The 20,314-nt window shown below is 59.0% G+C and overlaps 1 protein-coding gene across 1 annotated transcript in view; it reads right to left on the bottom strand.

Annotated features, from left to right (window-relative positions):
- The window catches only part of NRP1 (neuropilin 1), a 112,186-nt gene extending 100,149 nt beyond the window's left edge, over window positions 1-12,037 (bottom strand). The window contains exons 1-2 of the mRNA XM_062211218.1: window positions 11,929-12,037; window positions 8,983-9,157 (exon numbers count right to left, since the gene is read on the bottom strand). Coding sequence (XP_062067202.1) covers window positions 8,983-9,157; window positions 11,929-11,998 — 245 coding nt within the window. The 5' untranslated portion in view covers window positions 11,999-12,037. The remainder of the gene's footprint in view (window positions 1-8,982; window positions 9,158-11,928) is intronic.
- Between the last annotated feature and the right edge of the window lie 8,277 nt (window positions 12,038-20,314).

Below are 20,314 nucleotides of genomic sequence, written 5' to 3'. Positions count from 1 at the left end.
GTGGGGGGGAGGGGCAGGAAGCAGGGCTGAGACGTCGCGGTGCAGGGGCCATGAGGGGTGCATGGGCACATGAGAGCCGAGCTGTGGCTCTCAGGGCCACCTGCAGCCCCAACGCGTCACAGGCTCCCAGCAGCAGGCCTGCTGCCTACCACCACGCTGGGAGGAGCGGGTGCCTCCTGCAGTCCCCCTAAAGGCTGTCACTTGGCCTGACGCCCCTGGGCAGGGGTCCAGGGTGCTCCCCTCCCCAACAGAATCTGCTCCCTCCTCCCCCCGCCTGCTGGGGACCATGGGTCTTCTGTGGGGAAACACACATTGTCTCCCAAGCTCTGTTTTTTTGTTTTTTTGTTTTAATTTGACAGGTAGAGTTATAGACAGTGAGAGAGAGACAGAGAGAAAGGTCTTCCTTCTGCTGGTTCACTCCCCAAATGGCCTCTATGGCTGGCGCTATGCCGATCCGAAGCCAGGAGCCGGGTGCTTCCTCCCAGTCTCCCGTGCGGGTGCAGGGCCCAAGCACTTGGGCCATCCTCCACTGCCCTTCCTGGCCACAGCAGAGAGCTGGACTGGAAGAAGAGCAACCAGGACCAGAACCCAGCGCCCACATGGGATGCTGGCACCGCAAGTGGAGGATTAACCAAGTGAGCCATGGCGCTGGCGTCTGTCTCCCAAGCTCTTTTTCTTTTAAGTTCGATTAAAAGGCTATTAATAAGGGCTAACAAGGGCTATTTGAGGTTTTAAAATTTTTTTAATTTTATTTTTATTTTTTGACAGGCAGAGTTAGACAGTGAGAGAGAGAGACAGAGAGAAAAGTCTTCCTTTTTCTGTTGGTTCACCCCCCAAATGGCCGCTACGGCCAGCACTCTGCACCGATCTGGAGCCAGGAGCCAGGAGCCAGGTGCTTCTCCCGGTCTCCCATGCGGGTGCAAGGCCCAAGGACCTGGGCCATCCTCCACTGCCTTCCCGGGCCACAGCAGAGAACTGGACTGGAAGAGGAGCAACCAGGACAGGACCGGTGCCCCAACCAGGACTAGAACCTGGGTGCCGGCGCCGCAGGCAGAGGATTAGCCTAGTGAGCCGTGGCGAAGGCCAAATTTTTTTTTTTTTTTTTTTTTTTTTAATTTGAAAGGCAGAGAGAGACAGACAAATGGAGAGAGCGCTCCCATCTACCGGTTGACCCTGCAAATGCCTGCAACAGCCAGGGCTGGGAATTCCATCCACGTCTCCATGTACTTGGGCGGCCTTGCTGGAAGCTGGATCAGAAGCAGACCGAGGCAAACCAGTACGAGAGGGGGGCGGCCCACGTGGTGGCTCAGCCACTGCACCCGACACCCCACCTACTCCTCATACCCCAGATTTGACGTTCAGTGTCAGCGCTGGTTAAACTAGCGCCTACCGTGTGCAGAGCGTCCTGTGAGACCAGGGAGGGCAGAGACATAACTAAGATGGCCTCTGCTCTCCGGGAGTCACCACCCAGCAGGAGACCAGCACCCACCGTGCAGCAGGAATGAAGCTCCTTCGGGGACAGGCATGAGAGCAGAGGTGCAAGAGAGACCCAGAGGGGAGCCGTCTGCCTGGGCTGCCACTTCCCCAGAGAGCCACCTGATCCAGCAGCGCAAGTTTTAATTTCAGTCGTGTTTGCTGTGACCAAGCATGTTAACAAATCGACGGACGGGCAAGCGTGAACCAAGAGACAAACAAACGGCATCCTTTCTCCGCTGGGGCCCAGCACGAGGCCGTCAGACACAGCAGCCTCGGGCCCATGCGCTGTGCTCACTCCAGGGTGGGACATTAGGACCAAACCGTGGCCACATCTGCTCCCCACGCCGCGTCACTCAGGGCTCAGATTAGGGGACTTCAGGACGATCGTGGGAAGTGGATTAGAAGACAAACTTGTTTCAGCGGAAAAACAGTTATGAAATCAACGTGTACAAGGACGCGCAGAGGGGTCATGGAAAGTGCACACGATGAAGAAATCATGGAAGGCCTTGAACATTCTGCACACATACAGTTACCTCTGGCTTCCTTTCTGCAGCTCTCTCTGGAGCCCCTGGGTTCTCACCCAGCAGGGGACCCTGCCCACGGCGTCCACTGGCTGGGGAATGAGACGGGGACCTGGAATTCCGACTCCACTGATGGCTGTGCCCGGTCTGTGTCCTGTTTGAGAACTGGCTGCAGGGACAGCCAGCCGGGGGCTGGACACTCTCCAGGACACGCCCGTCTATCGCCACAGCCTGCCCCTGCCTGCACAGAGCATCTGCCCAGATAAACACAGACACCTCTGAGTGTCTGGTTCTTGGGAGAGAAGCCTCCCCCACCCCCGGTTCTCACAGAGACCTCACGTCCAGCAGACCCCCCACCCCCAACCCCGACGGCACTGCCATGGCCGACACGAGCACGGTGCTTTTACCGCAGCGGCTGCTGTGAGGAGCAATGTGTCGCTGACACCTGCCTAGGCTCAGGGGAGTCACCACCTCATTCCTGGACCGAGCTCTGGGCACAGCCGGGGGTGGGGGGGGGGGGAGGCTCTTTCACTTTGTATTTTTATTTGAAAGAGAGACCGACATATTTTCTACCCACTGGTTCACTCCCCAAATGCCAGCAATAGCTGGGGCTGGGCCAGGCCAAAACCAGGAGCCTGAAGCTTCACCCACCTCCCGTGGCAGGTGTATCAGCAGGGAGCCGGATCAGAAGTGGAGCAGCGGGGATCTGAACCAGTGTCCGGAACGGGCCACTGGCATCACAAGGAGCAGCCCGACCTGCCGCACCACAGCACCAGCCCCTCATCGCCTCCTGATCACACACTCCACTTTGATGCGCCGCGGGCTTCCTGATCATCCACCAACGGGACCGAGACTTAGGGACCTGCCGCGCTTGGCCCAGGACTTCCACGTCTCAGTCACAGCAAGCTGGGTCTCACGGCGTTGACATCACTGCTGGGCCGGAAGTTCCCATGCACAGTATTCACAGGTGCTTACCTAGCCTGAACGAGAAGGGGCGGCTGGTTTACCCCTGTGTGTGCGGCGGTGCCTAGAGGGAGAACCAGGTGTCTCCTCCTGCTGCAGGAGCCGCTCACCTGAGCCTGGGCAGCAGCCAGCCCCCACGCTCCGCTAACGCAGCCTGTGGACACCTGGGGTGGCCGCGTGCGAGACAGGGTCTGGAAGAGGACTGAGGCCCTGCGTGTGGAGCTCAGAGCTGTGAGGGGCACACACCGAGGGCCTGCAGCCACCCTTGCTCCCCCACCTCCCTACTATTAGCTAAACTAAAGAAGGAAACACACACGAACCCCATCAGAGGCGGCAGCACAGGCCTAGCCTGGATGGGGAGGAGAGCCACGTCAGAGGGCAGAGTTTGCCTTGGTGAACCTGAACCTACTTAGGCGGGCGTTTGCGGCCCCTCTGCAAACACACGTGTCTGTGTGTGGCTCTGATGAGGCCCTGGGCACACGTGCAGGACGGAAGGAGCCGGGGAAAGGCACATGGGCTGTGCGGAGGGGCCGTGGGGGCGGGGTCTCCCTGGGCGCCCAGAGTGACATCTGGCCGGGAATATGCCAACCACATGTTGATTCAGTTCCGTGGAATCTCACCCCACCCCTCCAGCGCCTCATCCAGGCTGCATCTTTCAAATGACAGAAATGCCTAACAGACCACCTCCTAACACCCGCCCTCCACCGTGGCCGAGCGCAGTTCTGAGGCTAGGGAATACCAGCGAGAATTAACTTTATTTAACACATGGCTCTGTTCAGATTCAATCAGCGCTAATGCAGGGAGGGCAAGCAGAGGACTCTCTGCAGCCTAGGGACTCAGGGCGCCCCTGGCCCCCACCCAGCCACGCCTACCGGGGTGGAGAGCACCAGTGGTGCCTCTCACACCACCCCGGCACCGGGAAGCCACCCCGGGTCACGGCCAGGAATGACAAGAGGAGAAAGAACAAAAGCACAGCAGAGTGTCCTGTAACCGCAGTGCGCGGACCACGACCCTCCTGCTTCGGCCACTGGAGGAGCAGAAGGGGCCGGTGGGCGCCTGTCGACTGGGAAGGGAGCAACACGTGGCTCCTTCTCCGTGTCGAAGAGCCCACTGTCTGTGCTCCAGACCAGCAGGCGGAGACCTCGGCTGCAGCTGAGCTTTGTCTGACGTTGACTCTGACAATCAGGAGTCAAGGCCGCAGGCACTCCCAGGCCAAGCTGGGTGACTGGCAGGGGCTGTGGGGGTCTCCCAGGAAGCAGAAACGGCTGGCTCTGGGTCGATTACATGGATGTGCTCACTTCACATCTCTTTTCATGTTTTAAACTGAGGTTGTGTATCTTTTTTTTTTTTTGAGATTGATTTTTTTTAAAAAAAAAACAAAGTTATAAAGACAGAGAGGTCTTCCACCCACTGGTTCAGTCCTCAAATGGCCTCGCCAGCCAGGCCGGGCCAGGCAGAAGCCAGGAGCCAGGAGCTTCTTCCAGGTCACCCACGTGGGTGCAGGGGCCCAAGCACTTGGGCCATCTTCTGCTGATCTCCCAAGCACATTAGCAGGGAGCTGGGTCAGAAGTGGAGTAGCTGGGACTTGAACCAGTGCCCATGCGGGATGCCAGCGCTGCAGGTGGCGGCTCAACCTGCTGTGTCACAGCGCCGCCAGGAGGTTGTGTATCTTTATTAATTGCCATTATAATTTAAATATATCTCCATATTCCACATTGAAAATGTTGGGTTAGAATACCTAGATGGGGATGTGGCCTGATTCAGTGTAAATGAGGCTCCAAAACACACAACTAGACTCGGGAGGTCATCCCCAGACACCAAACACCAGAAACCTCAATTGAGATCAACAGTATTGCAATGCGACATTTAACTCAAAATTAATGCAAAAAAAGAAAACCCTATGCTGAGTAAAATAAGGAAACAAATAATCAAAACAGAAAATATTACTCCAGAAAACCAAAAATGGAATTTATGGCATCCAAATTGCCAATAAATGAGTAAGTGACCACTGTACAATTAAATTTGAAGGAATAATCAGATTTGAAAAACTGAGGGCAGATTAATTTCCATTCAGTGAGTTTATATTCCATGAAAATAAATGCGATTAGCCGTGTTTCTCAGTCTGTAATAACTCGGGTGATGTGGAGAGCAGGATTAAAGAAACAATGTGCGATTTATTCCCACCAAATACCACAGCTCGGGCCTCATCCCCATCTCATCACGGTTTCGCTCGGCCTGCACTTCCTGTGAAGTTCCAGGAGGGAAGTCTTCCTCTGCACGCCGAGAATCCGTGTGGGAGACAGAAACGCGTGCACGCCGAGGCGGCCTCGCAGAAGCACGGACGGACCCGGGGTCTGGCCGGTGCGGGGCTCCCTCCCCGCAGCACCAGCACCTCTCTAGGCTCTTTCTGGAGCTCTGCGCTCAGTTTCTTAATGTTTTTAACCCAAGGTCTGTGAAACTTTTATTGCTCCCCAGGTGCCGACATCCGAGCCGAATGTAACCACACACCTCTCTGCTCGGCAGTATTTGTCACAACCCATTATAAATTATCATGCCGATCGCCTGCGAGGCTGGGAAACCGGAAAGGAGCCATAAATCCTAACTACTGTACCAGTGACATTCCTGTTTACTATACAGATATAAAGTTTTACGAGACTCAAGATGTCCGCCTTCCACGGAGGGAGCCGTTGGCGCAGGGAGAGCCGCTACACTCTCTGAGAAACACCACCCTTCCCTTCTGCCTGTTGCTACTTTTAACCAGAGTCCTGGACACTTCCAGCAAGCTCGGATGCTGCCGAGAGCCCACCGCCTCCTTCCTCAGCTCCTTCTCCTCCAGCCACAAAACCAAGTGTCCATCGCGCTGGAGACCCCAGCCTCCCGTCTGCTCCATGGACTCCACATCTTGATCAATGAGGTCATTAAAGTGGGCGGAGCCACAGGATCTTGGTGTTTATTTGTAATGGACCTGGATTCCGTGGTGACCAGAGACAACTCTGCTTCCCTGAGGGACACACCCTCTCACGGCCACTTGAGAAGTGTGGTCACGGGTGACAGAACTGGGGCGTCCTGGTGCTGCTCACATGAAACTTATCATTAATTCTGCCCTGCTCACGTTATCAAATTTTTTTTTTAATTTTTTTTTTGCCTAACGATAAGCAAAGCACTAATAATTTAAGTAAGAAATCTCCTGCCAAATCTACTGGAGGGTCTGTTTAATGACTTGTCTGTCTTACAACCTGCAGAAGAAAATTGTTCACTTGGGTCTCAGGTTGTTCCTCAATTAGCAAACGTGCTAAGAAATCGATTCCTCGGGCTTTCTCAGGGTGGAAATTGACTGCACAGACACTGACAATTTCGAGAGAAAACGCAGGGTGTGTTGTATGCAGATCATCCCATTCCTGGATCAATAGATGTAGCTGGACATCTGTTGACTTTCTCACTTCCCAGTGCCCTAACACTAAGCAAACTGTTAGCAATATCATCCTAACCTAATGTTTCGAAGGGCCTTGGCGTGGACTGCTTCATCGCGGGTGACCGGAGGATACCAGCATCTCTGCCTTCGGACAGAAAGCAGCTGAGAGGGGACGCTCCTCACCCCAGAGCAGGTGGGCGGCCTGTTCCCAGCAGGAGCGGTGACTCAGAGCTGACAGTGGTAAGCTGTGTGGGCAACTCTACCACGTTGTACGCCACCACCCATCTACCTTTGTAAACAACCTAAAACCAGCTACGCCTGGGGGCATCGAATATGAACTTTGAAGTCCACAAGCTCATTCCTCGAAGGGTTCTTTCTCCTCTCAGGCCTTTTCCAAAGCAGAGTGGAAACTGGGCCACGTTTATGTCTGAAGGGCAGCCTTCAGCAATGGCCAGAGCCATGGGGACAGCCCGTGGAGGTGACGTGTTTGGCTGGTCTTCCTTTATCTCTCTGGAGTTCTTCTCTGATGAGGCCATCAGATAGCAACTCGGCACACAGGAGCACACGGACACTTCCCGTGGGCATCGTCAGCGCTGGCTCCATCCAGCTAAATATATCAGCCTCTGTGCACCGGCCGGGAAACGCCACCTCCCAGAGCCCCAGGGAGGACAATGAAGCAATCACCCTGCTCTGTAGCACAAAGGACAAAAAACCCGAAAGACCTCACTCTCTGCAAACCAGCACAGAAAAACTCTCCCTGGCCAGACACTGCCTCTGCCTAGACATCACCACCATCCTTTACGTTGCCATCTTTCTGGAAAAGCTCTTCTCCAGCCCCACCTCACGCCATGATGTCAGTTATTGAAGGCTCAGACACACACACGGACTCGCCAGGGGCTTCCCTTGCAAAGCTCACAGCAGCTCACGGGGCCAACCCCACACCTCTCGGGCACCAACATCACATCGGCGGTTTGCAATCGCCGGGGTTGGGTATGCACACAAGTTACACACCAGTCGCCAGCACCCACTGCTGACAGCTCCGGCCGTGCCGAGTCCTCGCACCACATCGGCCATTAATAAACATGAGTTTCCTGGAATCTAACAGCGCCTTATTTTACAGAATCACGCTATTGCTTCAGTCTGTTTCTTAAAAATATGTCCCTCAGCAATTTAGGCATCGTAAAAAAATTACAACAAAATACGGAGCAGGTCTTCAAAATGCCTCAGCGACTGTCAGCGCAGACATTACCATAAAGAGAATTAGCCGCGAAGCCCCGACCGGTGCAGCTGGTCTGCCCGCAGTCCCTGGAGCTGGCCACTTCCACGCCAGATTACGCAGCCGGCGCGCTGCCCCGGAGCGCTCCTGACTCACAGGACCAAGATGAAATTGGAATGGGCCTGATTTTATTGCATAATTTTATTGCCTAATACATGCTGATGATTTGCAAACTGATTTATGCTAATTCTCCCAAATGCCGAATTCTCCAGATGACCTCATTCCTCTGACCAGGGAAAGCTGGTTCACTCCACCCACCAACAGGTTGCCAGCGCTCCCGACAGGTGGACCATTCTCACAGGCCCTCCTGCCCCAAACACATGGAGGGTGCAGCAGGGCTTGCGTTACGACAGCCGTGCCCACACAGAAAGCGTCCCGTGGAGAGGAAGTCCATCCAAGTTCCCCACGGCAGGACGGGAAAACAAAGCCAGCCCTGGGGAACATCTCAGATCCGGGCACTGAACAGATCCTGTCCTTCTGACAAGAGCCCTTGCTTGTGAGGCCTGACAGCCGGGTCCCAGACCCTGTGCTGGGGTGGAGACGGCGCTCCTCCTGACAATGCAAGGCAGACTCTCCACGCCCCAGCTCCCCGCGGCACCCCATTCGGCCCGAGCTCCCCCAGGCACCCCATTCGGCGGGGGGCCCCCCAGGCACCCCATTTGGCCTGAGCTCCCCCAGGCACCCCATTCGGCGCAGCTCCCCCAGGCACCCCATTCGGCCTGAGCTCCCCAGGCACCCCATTCAGCCGAGCCCCCCAGGCACCCCATTCGGCCTGAGCTCCCCCAGGCACCCCATTCGGCCTGAGCCCCCCCAGGCACCCCATTCGGCCTGGGCGTGCAGGGAGGCATTGTGCAGGACACAAGGGTCCAGTGCTGAGTCACCAGGCCACAGAACACAGACCAAACCCACCGCACAGGGCGCTCCCCGGTTCAGGTCCCATCCCACGCGCGGAGCCTCGTTCTCCACGCGAGTCTCCCAGCCCTCCGGCTACCACTTTTAGAAGCCGATCTGACCTTCTTTTCTCTCCGTCAAGATCTCTTCTTTCTCCTATCTATGGGGCTGGGGGGGAGAGGGGGCAACGCACACAGCCCCTGAGTCACACAGAACCTGCCGGGCTCACGACCACAAAGCACAGCCCGCCCCCGGCACCCAGGGGTGCGGCCCCCGTGGGCAGCCCCGCACAAGGAGGCAGGAGGCGCTCCGGTTCCCGCCTCCCGCCCTGTCCACGCGCGCCCGCGCCCGGAGCGGACCGGAGCCCCCGGGCCGGGGGCGCGGCGCGGCGCGGCGGCCGCCAGGTGGCGCTGCGGGCCCTGCCGCGCGCCTCCCTCACTCACTTGCAGTCGCGGTCTTCCAGGTCGAAGTGGGGGTTGAAGTTGATCAGGATCCTCTGGTAGGGGTCGGGCGCCTGCAGCAGCCACTCGCACTTCTCGCTCGGGTGGTAGGAGTGCGGGTAGCCGGGGGACGTCAGGTACCCGGGGCTCTCGATTTTGATGGTGTCCCCGCATTTATCTGCAACAGAAGAGGCCGTGTCACCGGGTCCTGGCCGTGCAGGGCGGGCCGGGGGCGGCGGGGGGAGGGGGCCAGGGTCGCCGCTGTGCTGAGGGCCTGGCCTGGGCGCCCGTCCGCCCAGCACCTGCGGGTCTGCGTGCGTTCTCACAACGCAGAAATCGGTCTGGGTACTCCTCCAGGCAGAGCTGCCCGCCGTGGGGCAGGGGCACCCGCGGCCCGGGGGGTCCCTCACAGCTGGTGTAAGAAAAGCGCACAGGCCAGGCTGGTCCCAGCAGAGTCTCCCCCCGCCCCCCGCACCTCTGTGGGCCCGCGGCCATTTCCAGCACTAACAATCTGGTGCGCAAACGACCTAGGAGGCACAGGCAGGAGAGCAGTGGGCTACAGAACCTGCCCATCACGGCTTTCGGTAATGGGATATATAGATTTTCATATTGCGTCTAATAGATTCCCTGTGGAAAGAGAACGGCATTCTTTAGTCTCAGCGTGAATTTATAAATCCACAGGATTTTATTACAGGAAAACCAGGTCAAATGGAAATGAAAGATGAAGAGCACATCAAAAATGCATAAAACCCCACGCATTACAGAAATCATGAATTAAAAAGAAGACCATCTAAATTACGGCGTGTGCCTCGGCCGCTCCCCTGTCCGACTTCGGTCCCGGGGCCGGGGTCCGTCGTGCACCGGTTGCCTTTGGCCCTGCCTTTATTAAAAGCCTGAGGTTTGCCAAGAAGTGTCGCTGCACGGGCATTAGGAATCCCGGCTGGAGGCCACCGAGGGCTCTGCCCGCACGGCAGCCCACGGAGACACTGGCCTCACCGCGACTGTGCTGAGAGCCAGGCCTGCCCCAGCTCCCTGCGAGCAGGCCGGCGGGGCCTGGCATCTGTCAGAGGAGGGAGAGGAGAGGCCAGCAGCCAGGACGTGGAGGTGGGCTCCGCACCACGCCAGCGCCTTTCTCTGTGACTTCTTAGAAAGTGACAGTGTAATAAGATAATGGGGGCTGCTAGACTGCCCGGCTCAGCTCAGGCTCTGCGGCAGCTGATTAAGAGAGAGCAGTTTCTAATGAGTCTGGGCCATTAGTCCCAAATAAGGTTAATGAATTAATTTAGCAGGCACGGGTTGTCGGCCCAGGAGGACACGGCTTTGGGAGGTCTGTGGTCACTTCAGCCTCGCTGGTCAGCTCATCTCCAACCTGCAGATTCTCAGCCTTCCCCAGATTTCTCTGTGTGCGTGTGCACACGCGCGTGCACATACACTGTGTGTTGTGGAGCTCACAACCTGCACCCTGAAGCCCCTCTGCACCGGGGCCAGACCCCCCCACAGCGGAGGCCGCAGGGTGGGTCACCGCCACCTCCACAGGGCAGCCATTGGAGCCCTAGCCCCTGGAGCAGAAGGAGGCTGCGACCCCCTGCCAGCTCACAGGAAGATGCCACAGCCCAGGCTCATTAATAAACTGCACTCCACATTCACAATTTTCTGCTCCACTCCCTGCCAGATGACAGGAGGCCAGCGGCTCGGGCTCCCTCTACATTCAGTGTTTTCTGTATGCCTCTCAGGGCACCCTTTAATCCCTGCGTGGTACCTGTTGGGCGAAATCTACGGCCGAAATCACCAAACCTCCAAAAAGCACACTAGCAAGATTAACTTCCATCGTGAAGATGTGATCTAATTCCTCCCGGCATGAGCCCCTCGGCTTGCGGTCTCTTATTAAAACAATATACCACAGTAAGTGGGGCACGTTCTTCTCTCCTAATTACTCTGATTGAAATCCACGCCAGACAAAAGTAAATATTTAGTAATTAGTTAATAACAGCTGAAGGCCTACTGTAAAGTCAACTCCATACCTCCCAGGGAACCGTACTCGTGCCTACCACCGGGTCCGCACCCAGAGACTCAGCGTTCGGGTCCCAGGCCCTGCTCCGTCACCGCCCAGTGCGGAGCAGTGAGCGGCTTTCAAAGCCAAGTCTGCAGCCACCCCTCTATGGGGGCACCGGGACGCCGGTTCGTATCCCGCGCCCCGGGAGCCCACAGGAAATCCCCGGTGCCCCCAGCGGAGGCGAGGGGGCAGGAGCCCCGGGGCGGCCGGGAAGCTCCCCGGCTCCCCCACGGCCCTCCGATTTTTCGCCTTTGAGAGGAAACATGACGAGGATAACTGGTTGCAGCCCGGGGGAGGCGAGCAGCTCTGCCCCCAGACCCAGGTGCGGAGGCCCCACGCCCCCGGCCGACAACCAACTTCCCAAGCAGCCGGAGACGCGGAGCCCTGCGGACCCAAAGCGACTCTGACGGAGCCCCTCGCTCTAGTCTGCACCCAGATAAAAGTTTCCTTCGCCCCCGGAGGCGGCCTCTCCGGGCGCCCGGCGGCTGTGCGCGAGCCCCGGCGCCGCGCTCCCCGGGTCATTCCCGCGCTGTCCCCGGCGCCGCGGCCCCCGGCCGCCCCCGGTCCGTCCCCGGCGCCGCGGTCCCCGGGCCGCTCCCGGTCCGTCCCCGGCGCCGCGGACCTCGGCCGCCCCCGGTCCGTCCCCGGGGCCGCGGACCCCGGCCGCCCCAGGTCTGTCCCCGGCGCCGCGGTCCCCCGGCCGCCCCCGGCCCGTCCCCGGGGCCGCGGACCCCGGCCGCCCCAGTCCGTCCCCGGCGCCGCGGACCCCGGCCGCCCCCGGTCTGTCCCCGGCGCCGCGGTCCCCAGGCCGTCCCCGGGCCGTCCCCGGCGCCGAGGTCCCCGCGCCGAACCGCCGGCTCTCCCCGCGGCTTCCCCGGGCCGTCCCCGACACTCACCGCTTCGGAAGGCGCCGGCCGCGGCCAGGGCGAGCGCGAGCGCGGCGCAGAGGAGCGGCGCCCTCCCCATGCTCCCTTCGCAGATCCGCAGGCGCAAGCGGGAATCGCGGGCGAGCAGGCGGGGACGCGGCGAAGCCGAGCCGGGTCCGCGCCGCCCTGGGCGCTCCGGGTGCGCGGGGCTGCGGCGGCGCTGAGCCCGCTCTGCCGGGCTCCGAGACGCGCTCCTGCTTGTGCGGGCTCAAGTCGCCTGCATCCTGTCATTTAGCTCCGGCTTCCCCTCCCTTTTCCCACACTTGTTCCTCTTCCAGGAGCCACTGCCCGGGCCATGGCTCAAAAAAAAAAAAAAGGTGGGGGCTGGGAGGGGCGGAGGGGGGAGGAGGGCCGCGCAGCAGAGCCAATTCCAGAAAGAAAGGACCGCTCGCTCCTGGACGGGTTGGAGCCGAGGAGCCGGCGCCCGGGGGAGGCCCGGTGTCTGCGCGCAGCCGAGGAGCGGGAACGGAAGACGCGGCGCTCGGCGCTGCTGCGCCCGCCCCCGCCCGAGCTCCCGCCCCTGCCCAGCCCTCCCCTCGCCCCGCCCGCTGCCTGCCCGCCCGCCACGGCCGGCAGCAGATCCTTCGCCGGCGCTCGGCCGGCGCTCGCAGAGGCCCCTAGGAGCACCCCCGGGGCAGCGCCCAGGCTGCGACGTCCAAGCCGCGCCAGCCCATCCCGGCGGATGCTGCCTGCGTCGCGCAACTCCGGGCTTTTGGGTGGCGAGGACGCAGGGTCACGCCCTCCCTGTGCCGACCCCAGACCCAGGGCGAGGGCAGCGGGCACACCTGGCCACCCTGGGCTGAGACTGGAGGCTGCAGTTAGGGGTGGGGGGCGCAGTGCACAGCCTGCCAGGGGCAGTCACCGCCCAGGCGCGTGCGGCCCCCTTGCCCCTCGGCCCCGCAGCGCCAATCGCGCCCGTGCCTTCTGCGCGTGGCGGCTTCATAGTTCCGAGATGTGGCGCCCGGCCCTGGGAACTGGGGTGCCTCCAGCCCGGGGCAACCCCGCCCCGGTTCGTCGGGGACCCCGTGCTCTGGGCGCTTTGGAAAATGGGGGACCCCCGGGGAGAGGGGGGGCGGGCCCTCTCGGTGTCTGCTGCGGCCCAAGGCCGTGCGCACGCCCGGTCCCCGACCCCAATCTCTACCGCCCCCACCGTCCGCGGGGCGTCCCCGCCTCCATGCCCGAGGGCTTCCCAAAGGCGGCGCCGAGGCGCGCGCGGGTCTGAACCTCAAGGGCGTTTCAGGAGCAAACGGGCTGTGGCCTTCCGCGAGGCCTGGAGTGGGGTGAATGCCCGAAGCTCTTCCGCGAAGAGGGGTAAAGGACGTCCCCTCTGGAAACTGGCGCAGCCCCCACCCCACCCCCTGGAAGCAGCAAAGGGAACAGGCCAGGGCACCCGGTCAGTAGGCGGGGACACTCGGGCCAAGGGGGTTGTTGCACAACCTGGAGGGGTCAGGCGGGGAGAAGGGCAGCCCAGGGCGCGCGGGCCCGGCGAGGGCTCCATTGCCCCTCGGAGTGCAGGAAGCCCCGGCCGCGCCGCGCTCTCGCTTGTAGCCCAGCCTCCCTGGAGCCGGACGCGGCCTCCGGGGCGCCGCGAGCCCGCCCTGCCCCCTGCTCCTTCCTCCCTCGCCAGCTCCCTCCGGCTGGGCTTTCGCTGCAAAGGGAGGCGCAGAGTGGGCAGGGGGCGCTCCAAGGCCGGCAGTCGGAAGTCTGGATAGAGCGGAAGGGGCCGTGGCGGGGCCGTGGCAAGCCTCGCGCCCGGCGTGGACCCACGGAGCAAGCGCGGCGGGGGCGAGAAGCCGCCCCTCCGGGCCACGACCCTCTCCTGCCGCCTCTCCCAGGCACCAGCAAGCTCTGGGTGACCCGGGCGCCCTCAGCGCGCGGCTTGGCGGGGAGAGACTCCTCTCGGATCTGGCTGGGTGTCCGGGAAGGGGAACGGGGCGTCCCGGCCGCTTCCCCCCGGGAGCCAGCTGGGGCGGGAGAGGGGCGCGCGCAGAGATTTGGGCCGTGTTGTGCTTAGCAAGCGGCCGCCACGCTGCCTTCCCGCTTCCCTGCCGAGAGCGAGTTTGCCAGCCCGACCCGCCAGGATCGTGCGCTCTGGGAGGCACCCCCTCCCGCACTTCCCGGGCAGGGCAGGCTCCTCCCGCCGCTGTGGGCCGATGTCGCCGTCTCGGGCTCCCCGGTCGGGCAGGTCCCCCAGCCTCTCCAAGGCGGCCTTTAGGCGCACACCGCGCGCTCCAGGGGAAACGCGTGAAGTTGGGGTCTGCGGCCTGGGCGAGGGCGCACAGCCTGCCCGCCTGATGCGGGGCGCGTTGTCCTTGTGCTGGACACCGCCTCAGGCGGCAAGGGTCACTCCTGGAGTCCGCCTTTGCCTCCTTCCTGGGCGGAGTTTATGTTGGTTTCCAGAGTGCATCGGCGCGCGGTCCGAAGTCGTGACCCACACCCTGGACAGGACCCAAGTCCACCGAGGGGACCTCCGTGGGCCGCGCGCGCTCCAGAGTGAGGGGCAGAGGCCATTGTGGGCGGTGTCCCTTTGCGTGTTGCCGACGCGGGGCCGCCCTCAGGGGCCCACAGGACTGCAAACGCATGGCGCCCTCACTGCCCTGGTCAGTTTGTCAGAAGACCCCGCTGTCCCTTGAGCTGCCAACATGCCCCCACCCAGCCCCCTACCAGGAATACCCACTGCGAGGTTCCAGGTTGGTCATGGGCCCAGCGCACCAAGTTTGTGAAAACAACAAACCCACGTATTTCAAGAAAGCGGCAGAAGCTGCGTCTTTTTGGAGCTAATGCGGGTCCAGAATGCAAGCGGTGAGAGCTGGGTGGGCGTGGGGGTTAAAACTTGTAACTTAAATGAATTATTTTAAATAACTCCATGAGAAGTGGCACTAATGTCCAGTGAGCCTTTTCTCATGGATAGCTAACACCTTCATCTGCACTGGCCCAGGAAGAAGAAATATAGAGTCTGACTCTGCGACCCCTCCTTTTTTTTGCTTTTTCAAAGCTGCCTTGACACTCCTGCAAACAGTGGAGAAGAGACTACCTTTTAAAGTTTTTAGTACAGTCTACTCTGGAACAGATGCACTTAAAGAAGACAATGATAGTTTGTGTGGGTTTTAAAAAGTTTTTTCTTTTTTTTTTTTTTTTATATGAGAGAGAGAAAACATCTTCCATCTGCTGTTTCAGTTCCCAAATGCACACAACAGTCAGGACGAGTCCAGGCCAAAACCAGAAGCCTGGGACTCCACCCCGTCTCCCACATGCATGGCAGGGACCCGAGGACTTGAGCCGTCTCCCCCGCCTCCCAAGGTGCATAGTAGCAGGGAGCTGGGTCAGAAGCAGAGGTGGGACTGGAACCCAGGCACTCTGATACGGGATGTGGACATTCCAGGTGGCACCTTAGCCCCTCCACCGGACACCCGCCCCCCGGCTGAATTTTGGTTCCCCTCCGTGGCAGTAGAGGATCAGGCCATGCTGACTCCCAGGGCTTGTTCCTTCCTTCCCCAGCCCCGTGCTGAAATCCAGAGGCCGCCTCAGCAGTGGTGGAGACGGGACCCTTAGGAGGTCACTGCACGGGTGAGGGCTTTCCCTGGAGACTGCATTGCTGCTGCCGGGTCAGGAATGGGTTCCTTTTAAAGCCTGAATCAGGCCATGTCTGGCTGTCTCCTGCCCTCTGGCCACACGAGGATGCAGCAATAGGGCCGTTCTGGAAGCAGGAGCACTGGACACCAGACCCCAGATCTGTGGGTGCCTTGACCGTCGACCCCCAGCCTCCGGGGCAGTGAGGGAACTCATATCTGGGTTTATTAATGGCCAGTCTTGGGTGTTAGCCTTAGCAAAACAGACTGAGTCTAGAATTTGAAAACTGTACATTGTGACATTGTTTATCCAAAAGAATCATTTGTCTTTACTGAACTGCTGTTAAATTAGGAAGACTGAAATAACAATAACCGGCAGAAACACTCACCACACCAATAAAAACATCATTACAAGACAATCAACATTTCCAAAGCTCCGTCTTTAATTAGGACGATCTTTATCATCTGAGCAATCAAAGCAGGGAAGTGGCTACCTCCTAAAATTTAATCATAGTTTGATATAAATAGAGAACTGACATTTTAGGGATTTCTGAAAGAAGTCAATACAAAGTGATTAAAAGGATATGGAATCGCGTCTCGGCCTTTTGGCTAAGATCAAGTGTAAAATGATGTGGAGACCATAAAAGCAGTTAAGCGTTGCCTCGTGTGGGGCTGGCGTTGTGGTACAGTGGGCAAAACTACCACCTGCAACTCCGGCATCCCATGTGGGCGCCAGTTCGAGTCCCAACTGCTCCACTGCTTCGAGTGGATTTGAGACGTCTCCCCCTGCCTCCCAAGGTGCATATTAGCAGGCGCCAGTTCGAGTCCCAGCTGCTTCCCATCCAGCTCTCTGCTAAAGGCCTGGGAAAAGCAGCAGAACTCGACCCAGGAAGAGGCTCCTGGCTGCGGCCTAGCCCAGTCCCAACCACTGTAGCCATCTGGGAAGTGAACCAGCAGATGGAAGAGCTCTGTCTCTCTCTGTCTCTGTAACTGTTTCAAATGAATACATTGGTTTTTAAAGTGTTGTTTTATTTTGTATCTTTATTAGGGGATGCTGGCTGGTACCTGGAGGATGGGAGGTAGGGAGGAAGTGAGACCATGTGTGCAGAAGCCAGGCGGCCTTGCAGGCTGTCCAGGTGACAGGACAGACGTAGAGTGGCTGTGTTGGAGGCCACAGCCTTCACCCTGGCAGGGCCCTAGATAAAGACCGTGACCTTGGTGTGGTCCACGTCCAGCTGGCCTCTCTGAGACAATCGTGTGAGTCAGGATTCCACAGGAGGCTGTGCGTCTGCAGATCACTGACGCGCACGAGAAGAAATGGAGGACATCGCTGGGAGTCGGGAGGGGGCCAAGGGCACAGCAGCATCCTGGTTGGCTGGAGTGGGCCAACAGCAACAGCAGGAGTCTTGGAGAGGCGAGGAGAGGGAGCCAGCGCTGGGCTGAGATGCAGCTGGGGCGCCACGGTGCTCAGTGCCACGCTCATTCCCCAGACACGGCTTTCCCAAAAGCCTGTGCAGCCCCAGCACTGGAAGCCCCACTGGAGTGGGCCTTGGGCCAGGCAAGGCCAAGCAGTGGAACTGTTCCACTGCTGAAGAGGACACGGGCTCTGGGAGTGTGTGTGTGTGCACATGTGTGCACATGTGTGGTGGAAGCCAGGTGTGTGTGTGCCCGTGTGTGTGCACATGTGTGCACATGTGTGGTAGAAGCCAGGTATGTGCGTGTGTGTGCCCGTGTGTGTGTGTGCACATGTGTGGTGGAAGCCAGGTGTGTGTGTGTGCCCGTGTGTGTGTGTGTACACGTGTGGTGGAAGCCAGGTGTGTGTGTGTGCACATGTGTGGTGGAAGCCAGGTGTGTATGTGTGCACATGTGTGCACATGTGTGGTGGAAGCCAGGTGTGTGTGTGCCCGTGTGTGTGCGCATGTGTGCACATGTGTGGTGGAAGCCAGGTGTGTGTGTGCCCGTGTGTGTGTGCACATGTGTGGTGGAAGCCAGGTGTGTGTGTGTGCCCGTGTGTCTGTGTGCACATGTGTGGTGGAAGCCAGGTGTGTGTGTGTGCCCGTGTGTGTGTGTGCACACGTGTGGTGGAAGCCAGGTGTGTGTGTGTGTGCACATGTGTGGTGGAAGCCAGGTGTGTATGTGTGCAGATGTGTGCACCTGTGTGGTGGAAGCCAGGTGTGTGTGTGTGCCCGTGTGTGTGTGCACACGTGTGGTGGAAGCCAGGTGTGTGTGTGCCCGTGTGTATGTGTGCACATGTGTGGTGGAAGCCAGGTGTGTGTGTGTGCCCGTGTGTGTGTGTGTGCACACGTGTGGTGGAAGCCAGGTGTGTGTGTGTGCCCGTGTGTCTGTGTGCACATGTGTGGTGGAAGCCAGGTGTGTGTGTGCCTGTGTGTATGTGTGCAGATGTGTGCACATGTGTGGTGGAAGCCAGGTGTGTGTGTGTGCCCGTGTGTATGTGTGCACATGTGTGGTGGAAGCCAGGTGTGTGTGTGTGCCCGTGTGTATGTGTGCACCTGTGTGGTGGAAGCCAGGTGTGTGTGTGTGCCCGTGTGTGTGTGCACATGTGTGGTGGAAGCCAGGTGTGTATGTGTGCAGATGTGTGCACCTGTGTGGTGGAAGCCAGGTGTGTGTGTGTGCCCGTGTGTGTGTGCACATGTGTGGTGGAAGCCAGGTGTGTATGTGTGCAGATGTGTGCACATGTGTGGTGGAAGCCAGGTGTGTGTGTGCCCGTGTGTGTGTGCATGTGCGTGTGTAGTGGAAACCAGCTATATGTGTGTGTGTGCATGCGTGTGTGTGGTGGAAACCAGCTGTGTGTGTGTGTGGGTGCGCGCGCGTGTGTGTGGTCTTTCTTATTTTGTTTGCTCGTATGATAGAGTTCTCTTGGACACTCTTAAACACAGAACGATAGTGCCACCACTGGGGAAAATGTCAAGATTCAAGCCCGGAGAAGAAAGCCGTGCGCAGACCGCCTGCTAGGTTGGGAGGGGATCCAGCCCGGGGGCCCGGGGGCTGCAGGAGGGCTGGGCAGCCATGGCAGGGCCGCCCCTCCCCTCTCCCACTTGCCTGGTGAAGTGAGTCAGGTGGTGGAGCCAGTAAGAGAGACGCCTCCTGTCCCAGGCACAGCCGTGGACTCCGACGTGGGTGGGCCACGCTGACCCACAAACTGTCACTGCTGGTGTTTTGATCATTTTCTAAGCTGAACACTGGAGATAGGAGCATGTTTTCTGGAGGACACTCTTCTGAAACGCACAGAAGTCTGCCTCAGTGGAACATTGACATTAATGGTGTGATTTTGGCTCTAGCGATCCAAAGCAGATGCTCGACCATGTTTTTCTAAAAGCGGCTTTTCTGGGCCTTGTTTACCACCAGTTAACGAAGGTCCACATGGGTGTGCAGGAGAAGTGTCCCCTCCACGACTCTGCGATAATGAGGCCTCTCCTCCTCCTCCCCTGTCTCCCTGGGCCCTTTGTCCTCCCCGAGAAGAACTGCGGACCGACATCTCCCACGGGTACCCGACGCCTCCCCAGCCCTGTGCAGTCTGGAGCCAGCGTCACACTCTGCATGGATGGCTTGTGCTTTCTTCATTGCTGTCCAGCTTTCTGCCCTGGTGAAATCATCACAGGGGCTCTGTCCGCGGCAAAGCCTTCCCTCTCAGTCTTTTGTGTTAAAAGTCAGAATGCTACGGTCCCCTGCACAAGGGGTGGGCAGCTGATCCTGTGGGTTGATTTTCCCCTACCAAGTGCACTGCCTCGCATCACACAAAAGCTTGTACAACAAGAGGAAGTTGCAAACTGGAATATTTTAGGAAGCCTTCAGCCTTTGGGTCTGTACCCTTCCCTCCTGCTCAGATGCTACAAACAGCCCAGTAGGGGTGACGAGTGGCCAGGTAGAGAACAAGGAAAAGCCTCTGCTAAGATATCTGCACATTTCCTGCTCAGTTTTTCCATGTAGGTTTTACTGCACTAAAGGAAACAGAAGAAATGCAAAAGTTGGGACAGGCAAACCTTTAACGTGATGGGTGACCAACCAAACCAAAACAGCCAGTGCACACTGGGAGTTGGAATAGTGATTTGCAGCACTCACGGGATTCAGAGCTGACGTGGGTGTTGCCTGCCCCTGGAGGCAGGGTTGCTCCCTCACACCGCGGGGGAGAGGGGGCCAGAAATGCACCCCGAGTTCAAGCCTGGCAGTGTCAGGCAGCAGAGTCGTGAGCGTGTGGAATCCACGTTCGGTGTCACAGTAGGCCAGGGTAAAACTTCACAGTGAAAGAAGGCCAAATAATCATCAGCCTATTCTAGAAAGTTCACAGAGATTCCCGGTAGTTTCTGTATTCTTTAAACCAACGTGGTGGGGCTGGTGTGGTGGCACAGCTGGTTTAGTCTCTGCCTGAGGTTTGAGTCCGGCTTCTCTACTTCCCATCCAGCTCCCTGCTAATGTGCCTGGGAAAGCAGCAGGAGACAGACCAAGTGCTTGGGCCCTGCCACCCACGTGGGAGACCCAGAGGAAGCTGCTGGCTCCTGGCTTCGGCCTGGCTCAGCTCCAGCCATTGCAGCCATGTGGGGAGTGAACCAGCAGATGGAGATCTCTGTCTCTCCTTCTGTCTGTAACTCTGCCTTTCGACTGAAATAAATAAATCTTTTAAAAACAGGTCAGTGTGCTGTGTGTCTGGGCACACCGCCACACTGTGACCCGTCCTCTGAATTCTAAACTGTGGAGCCCACGGTTCTGCTGCAGACTCCGAGGCTGTGTGCAGAGGCATGCGTGGGTGAAGGGCTCCACCCCTCACGGCG

Source organism: Lepus europaeus, chromosome 14 (assembly GCF_033115175.1).
Source record: "Lepus europaeus isolate LE1 chromosome 14, mLepTim1.pri, whole genome shotgun sequence".
Classification (NCBI taxonomy): domain Eukaryota; kingdom Metazoa; phylum Chordata; class Mammalia; order Lagomorpha; family Leporidae; genus Lepus; species Lepus europaeus.
This window is presented reverse-complemented; position numbering and strand designations above follow the sequence as displayed.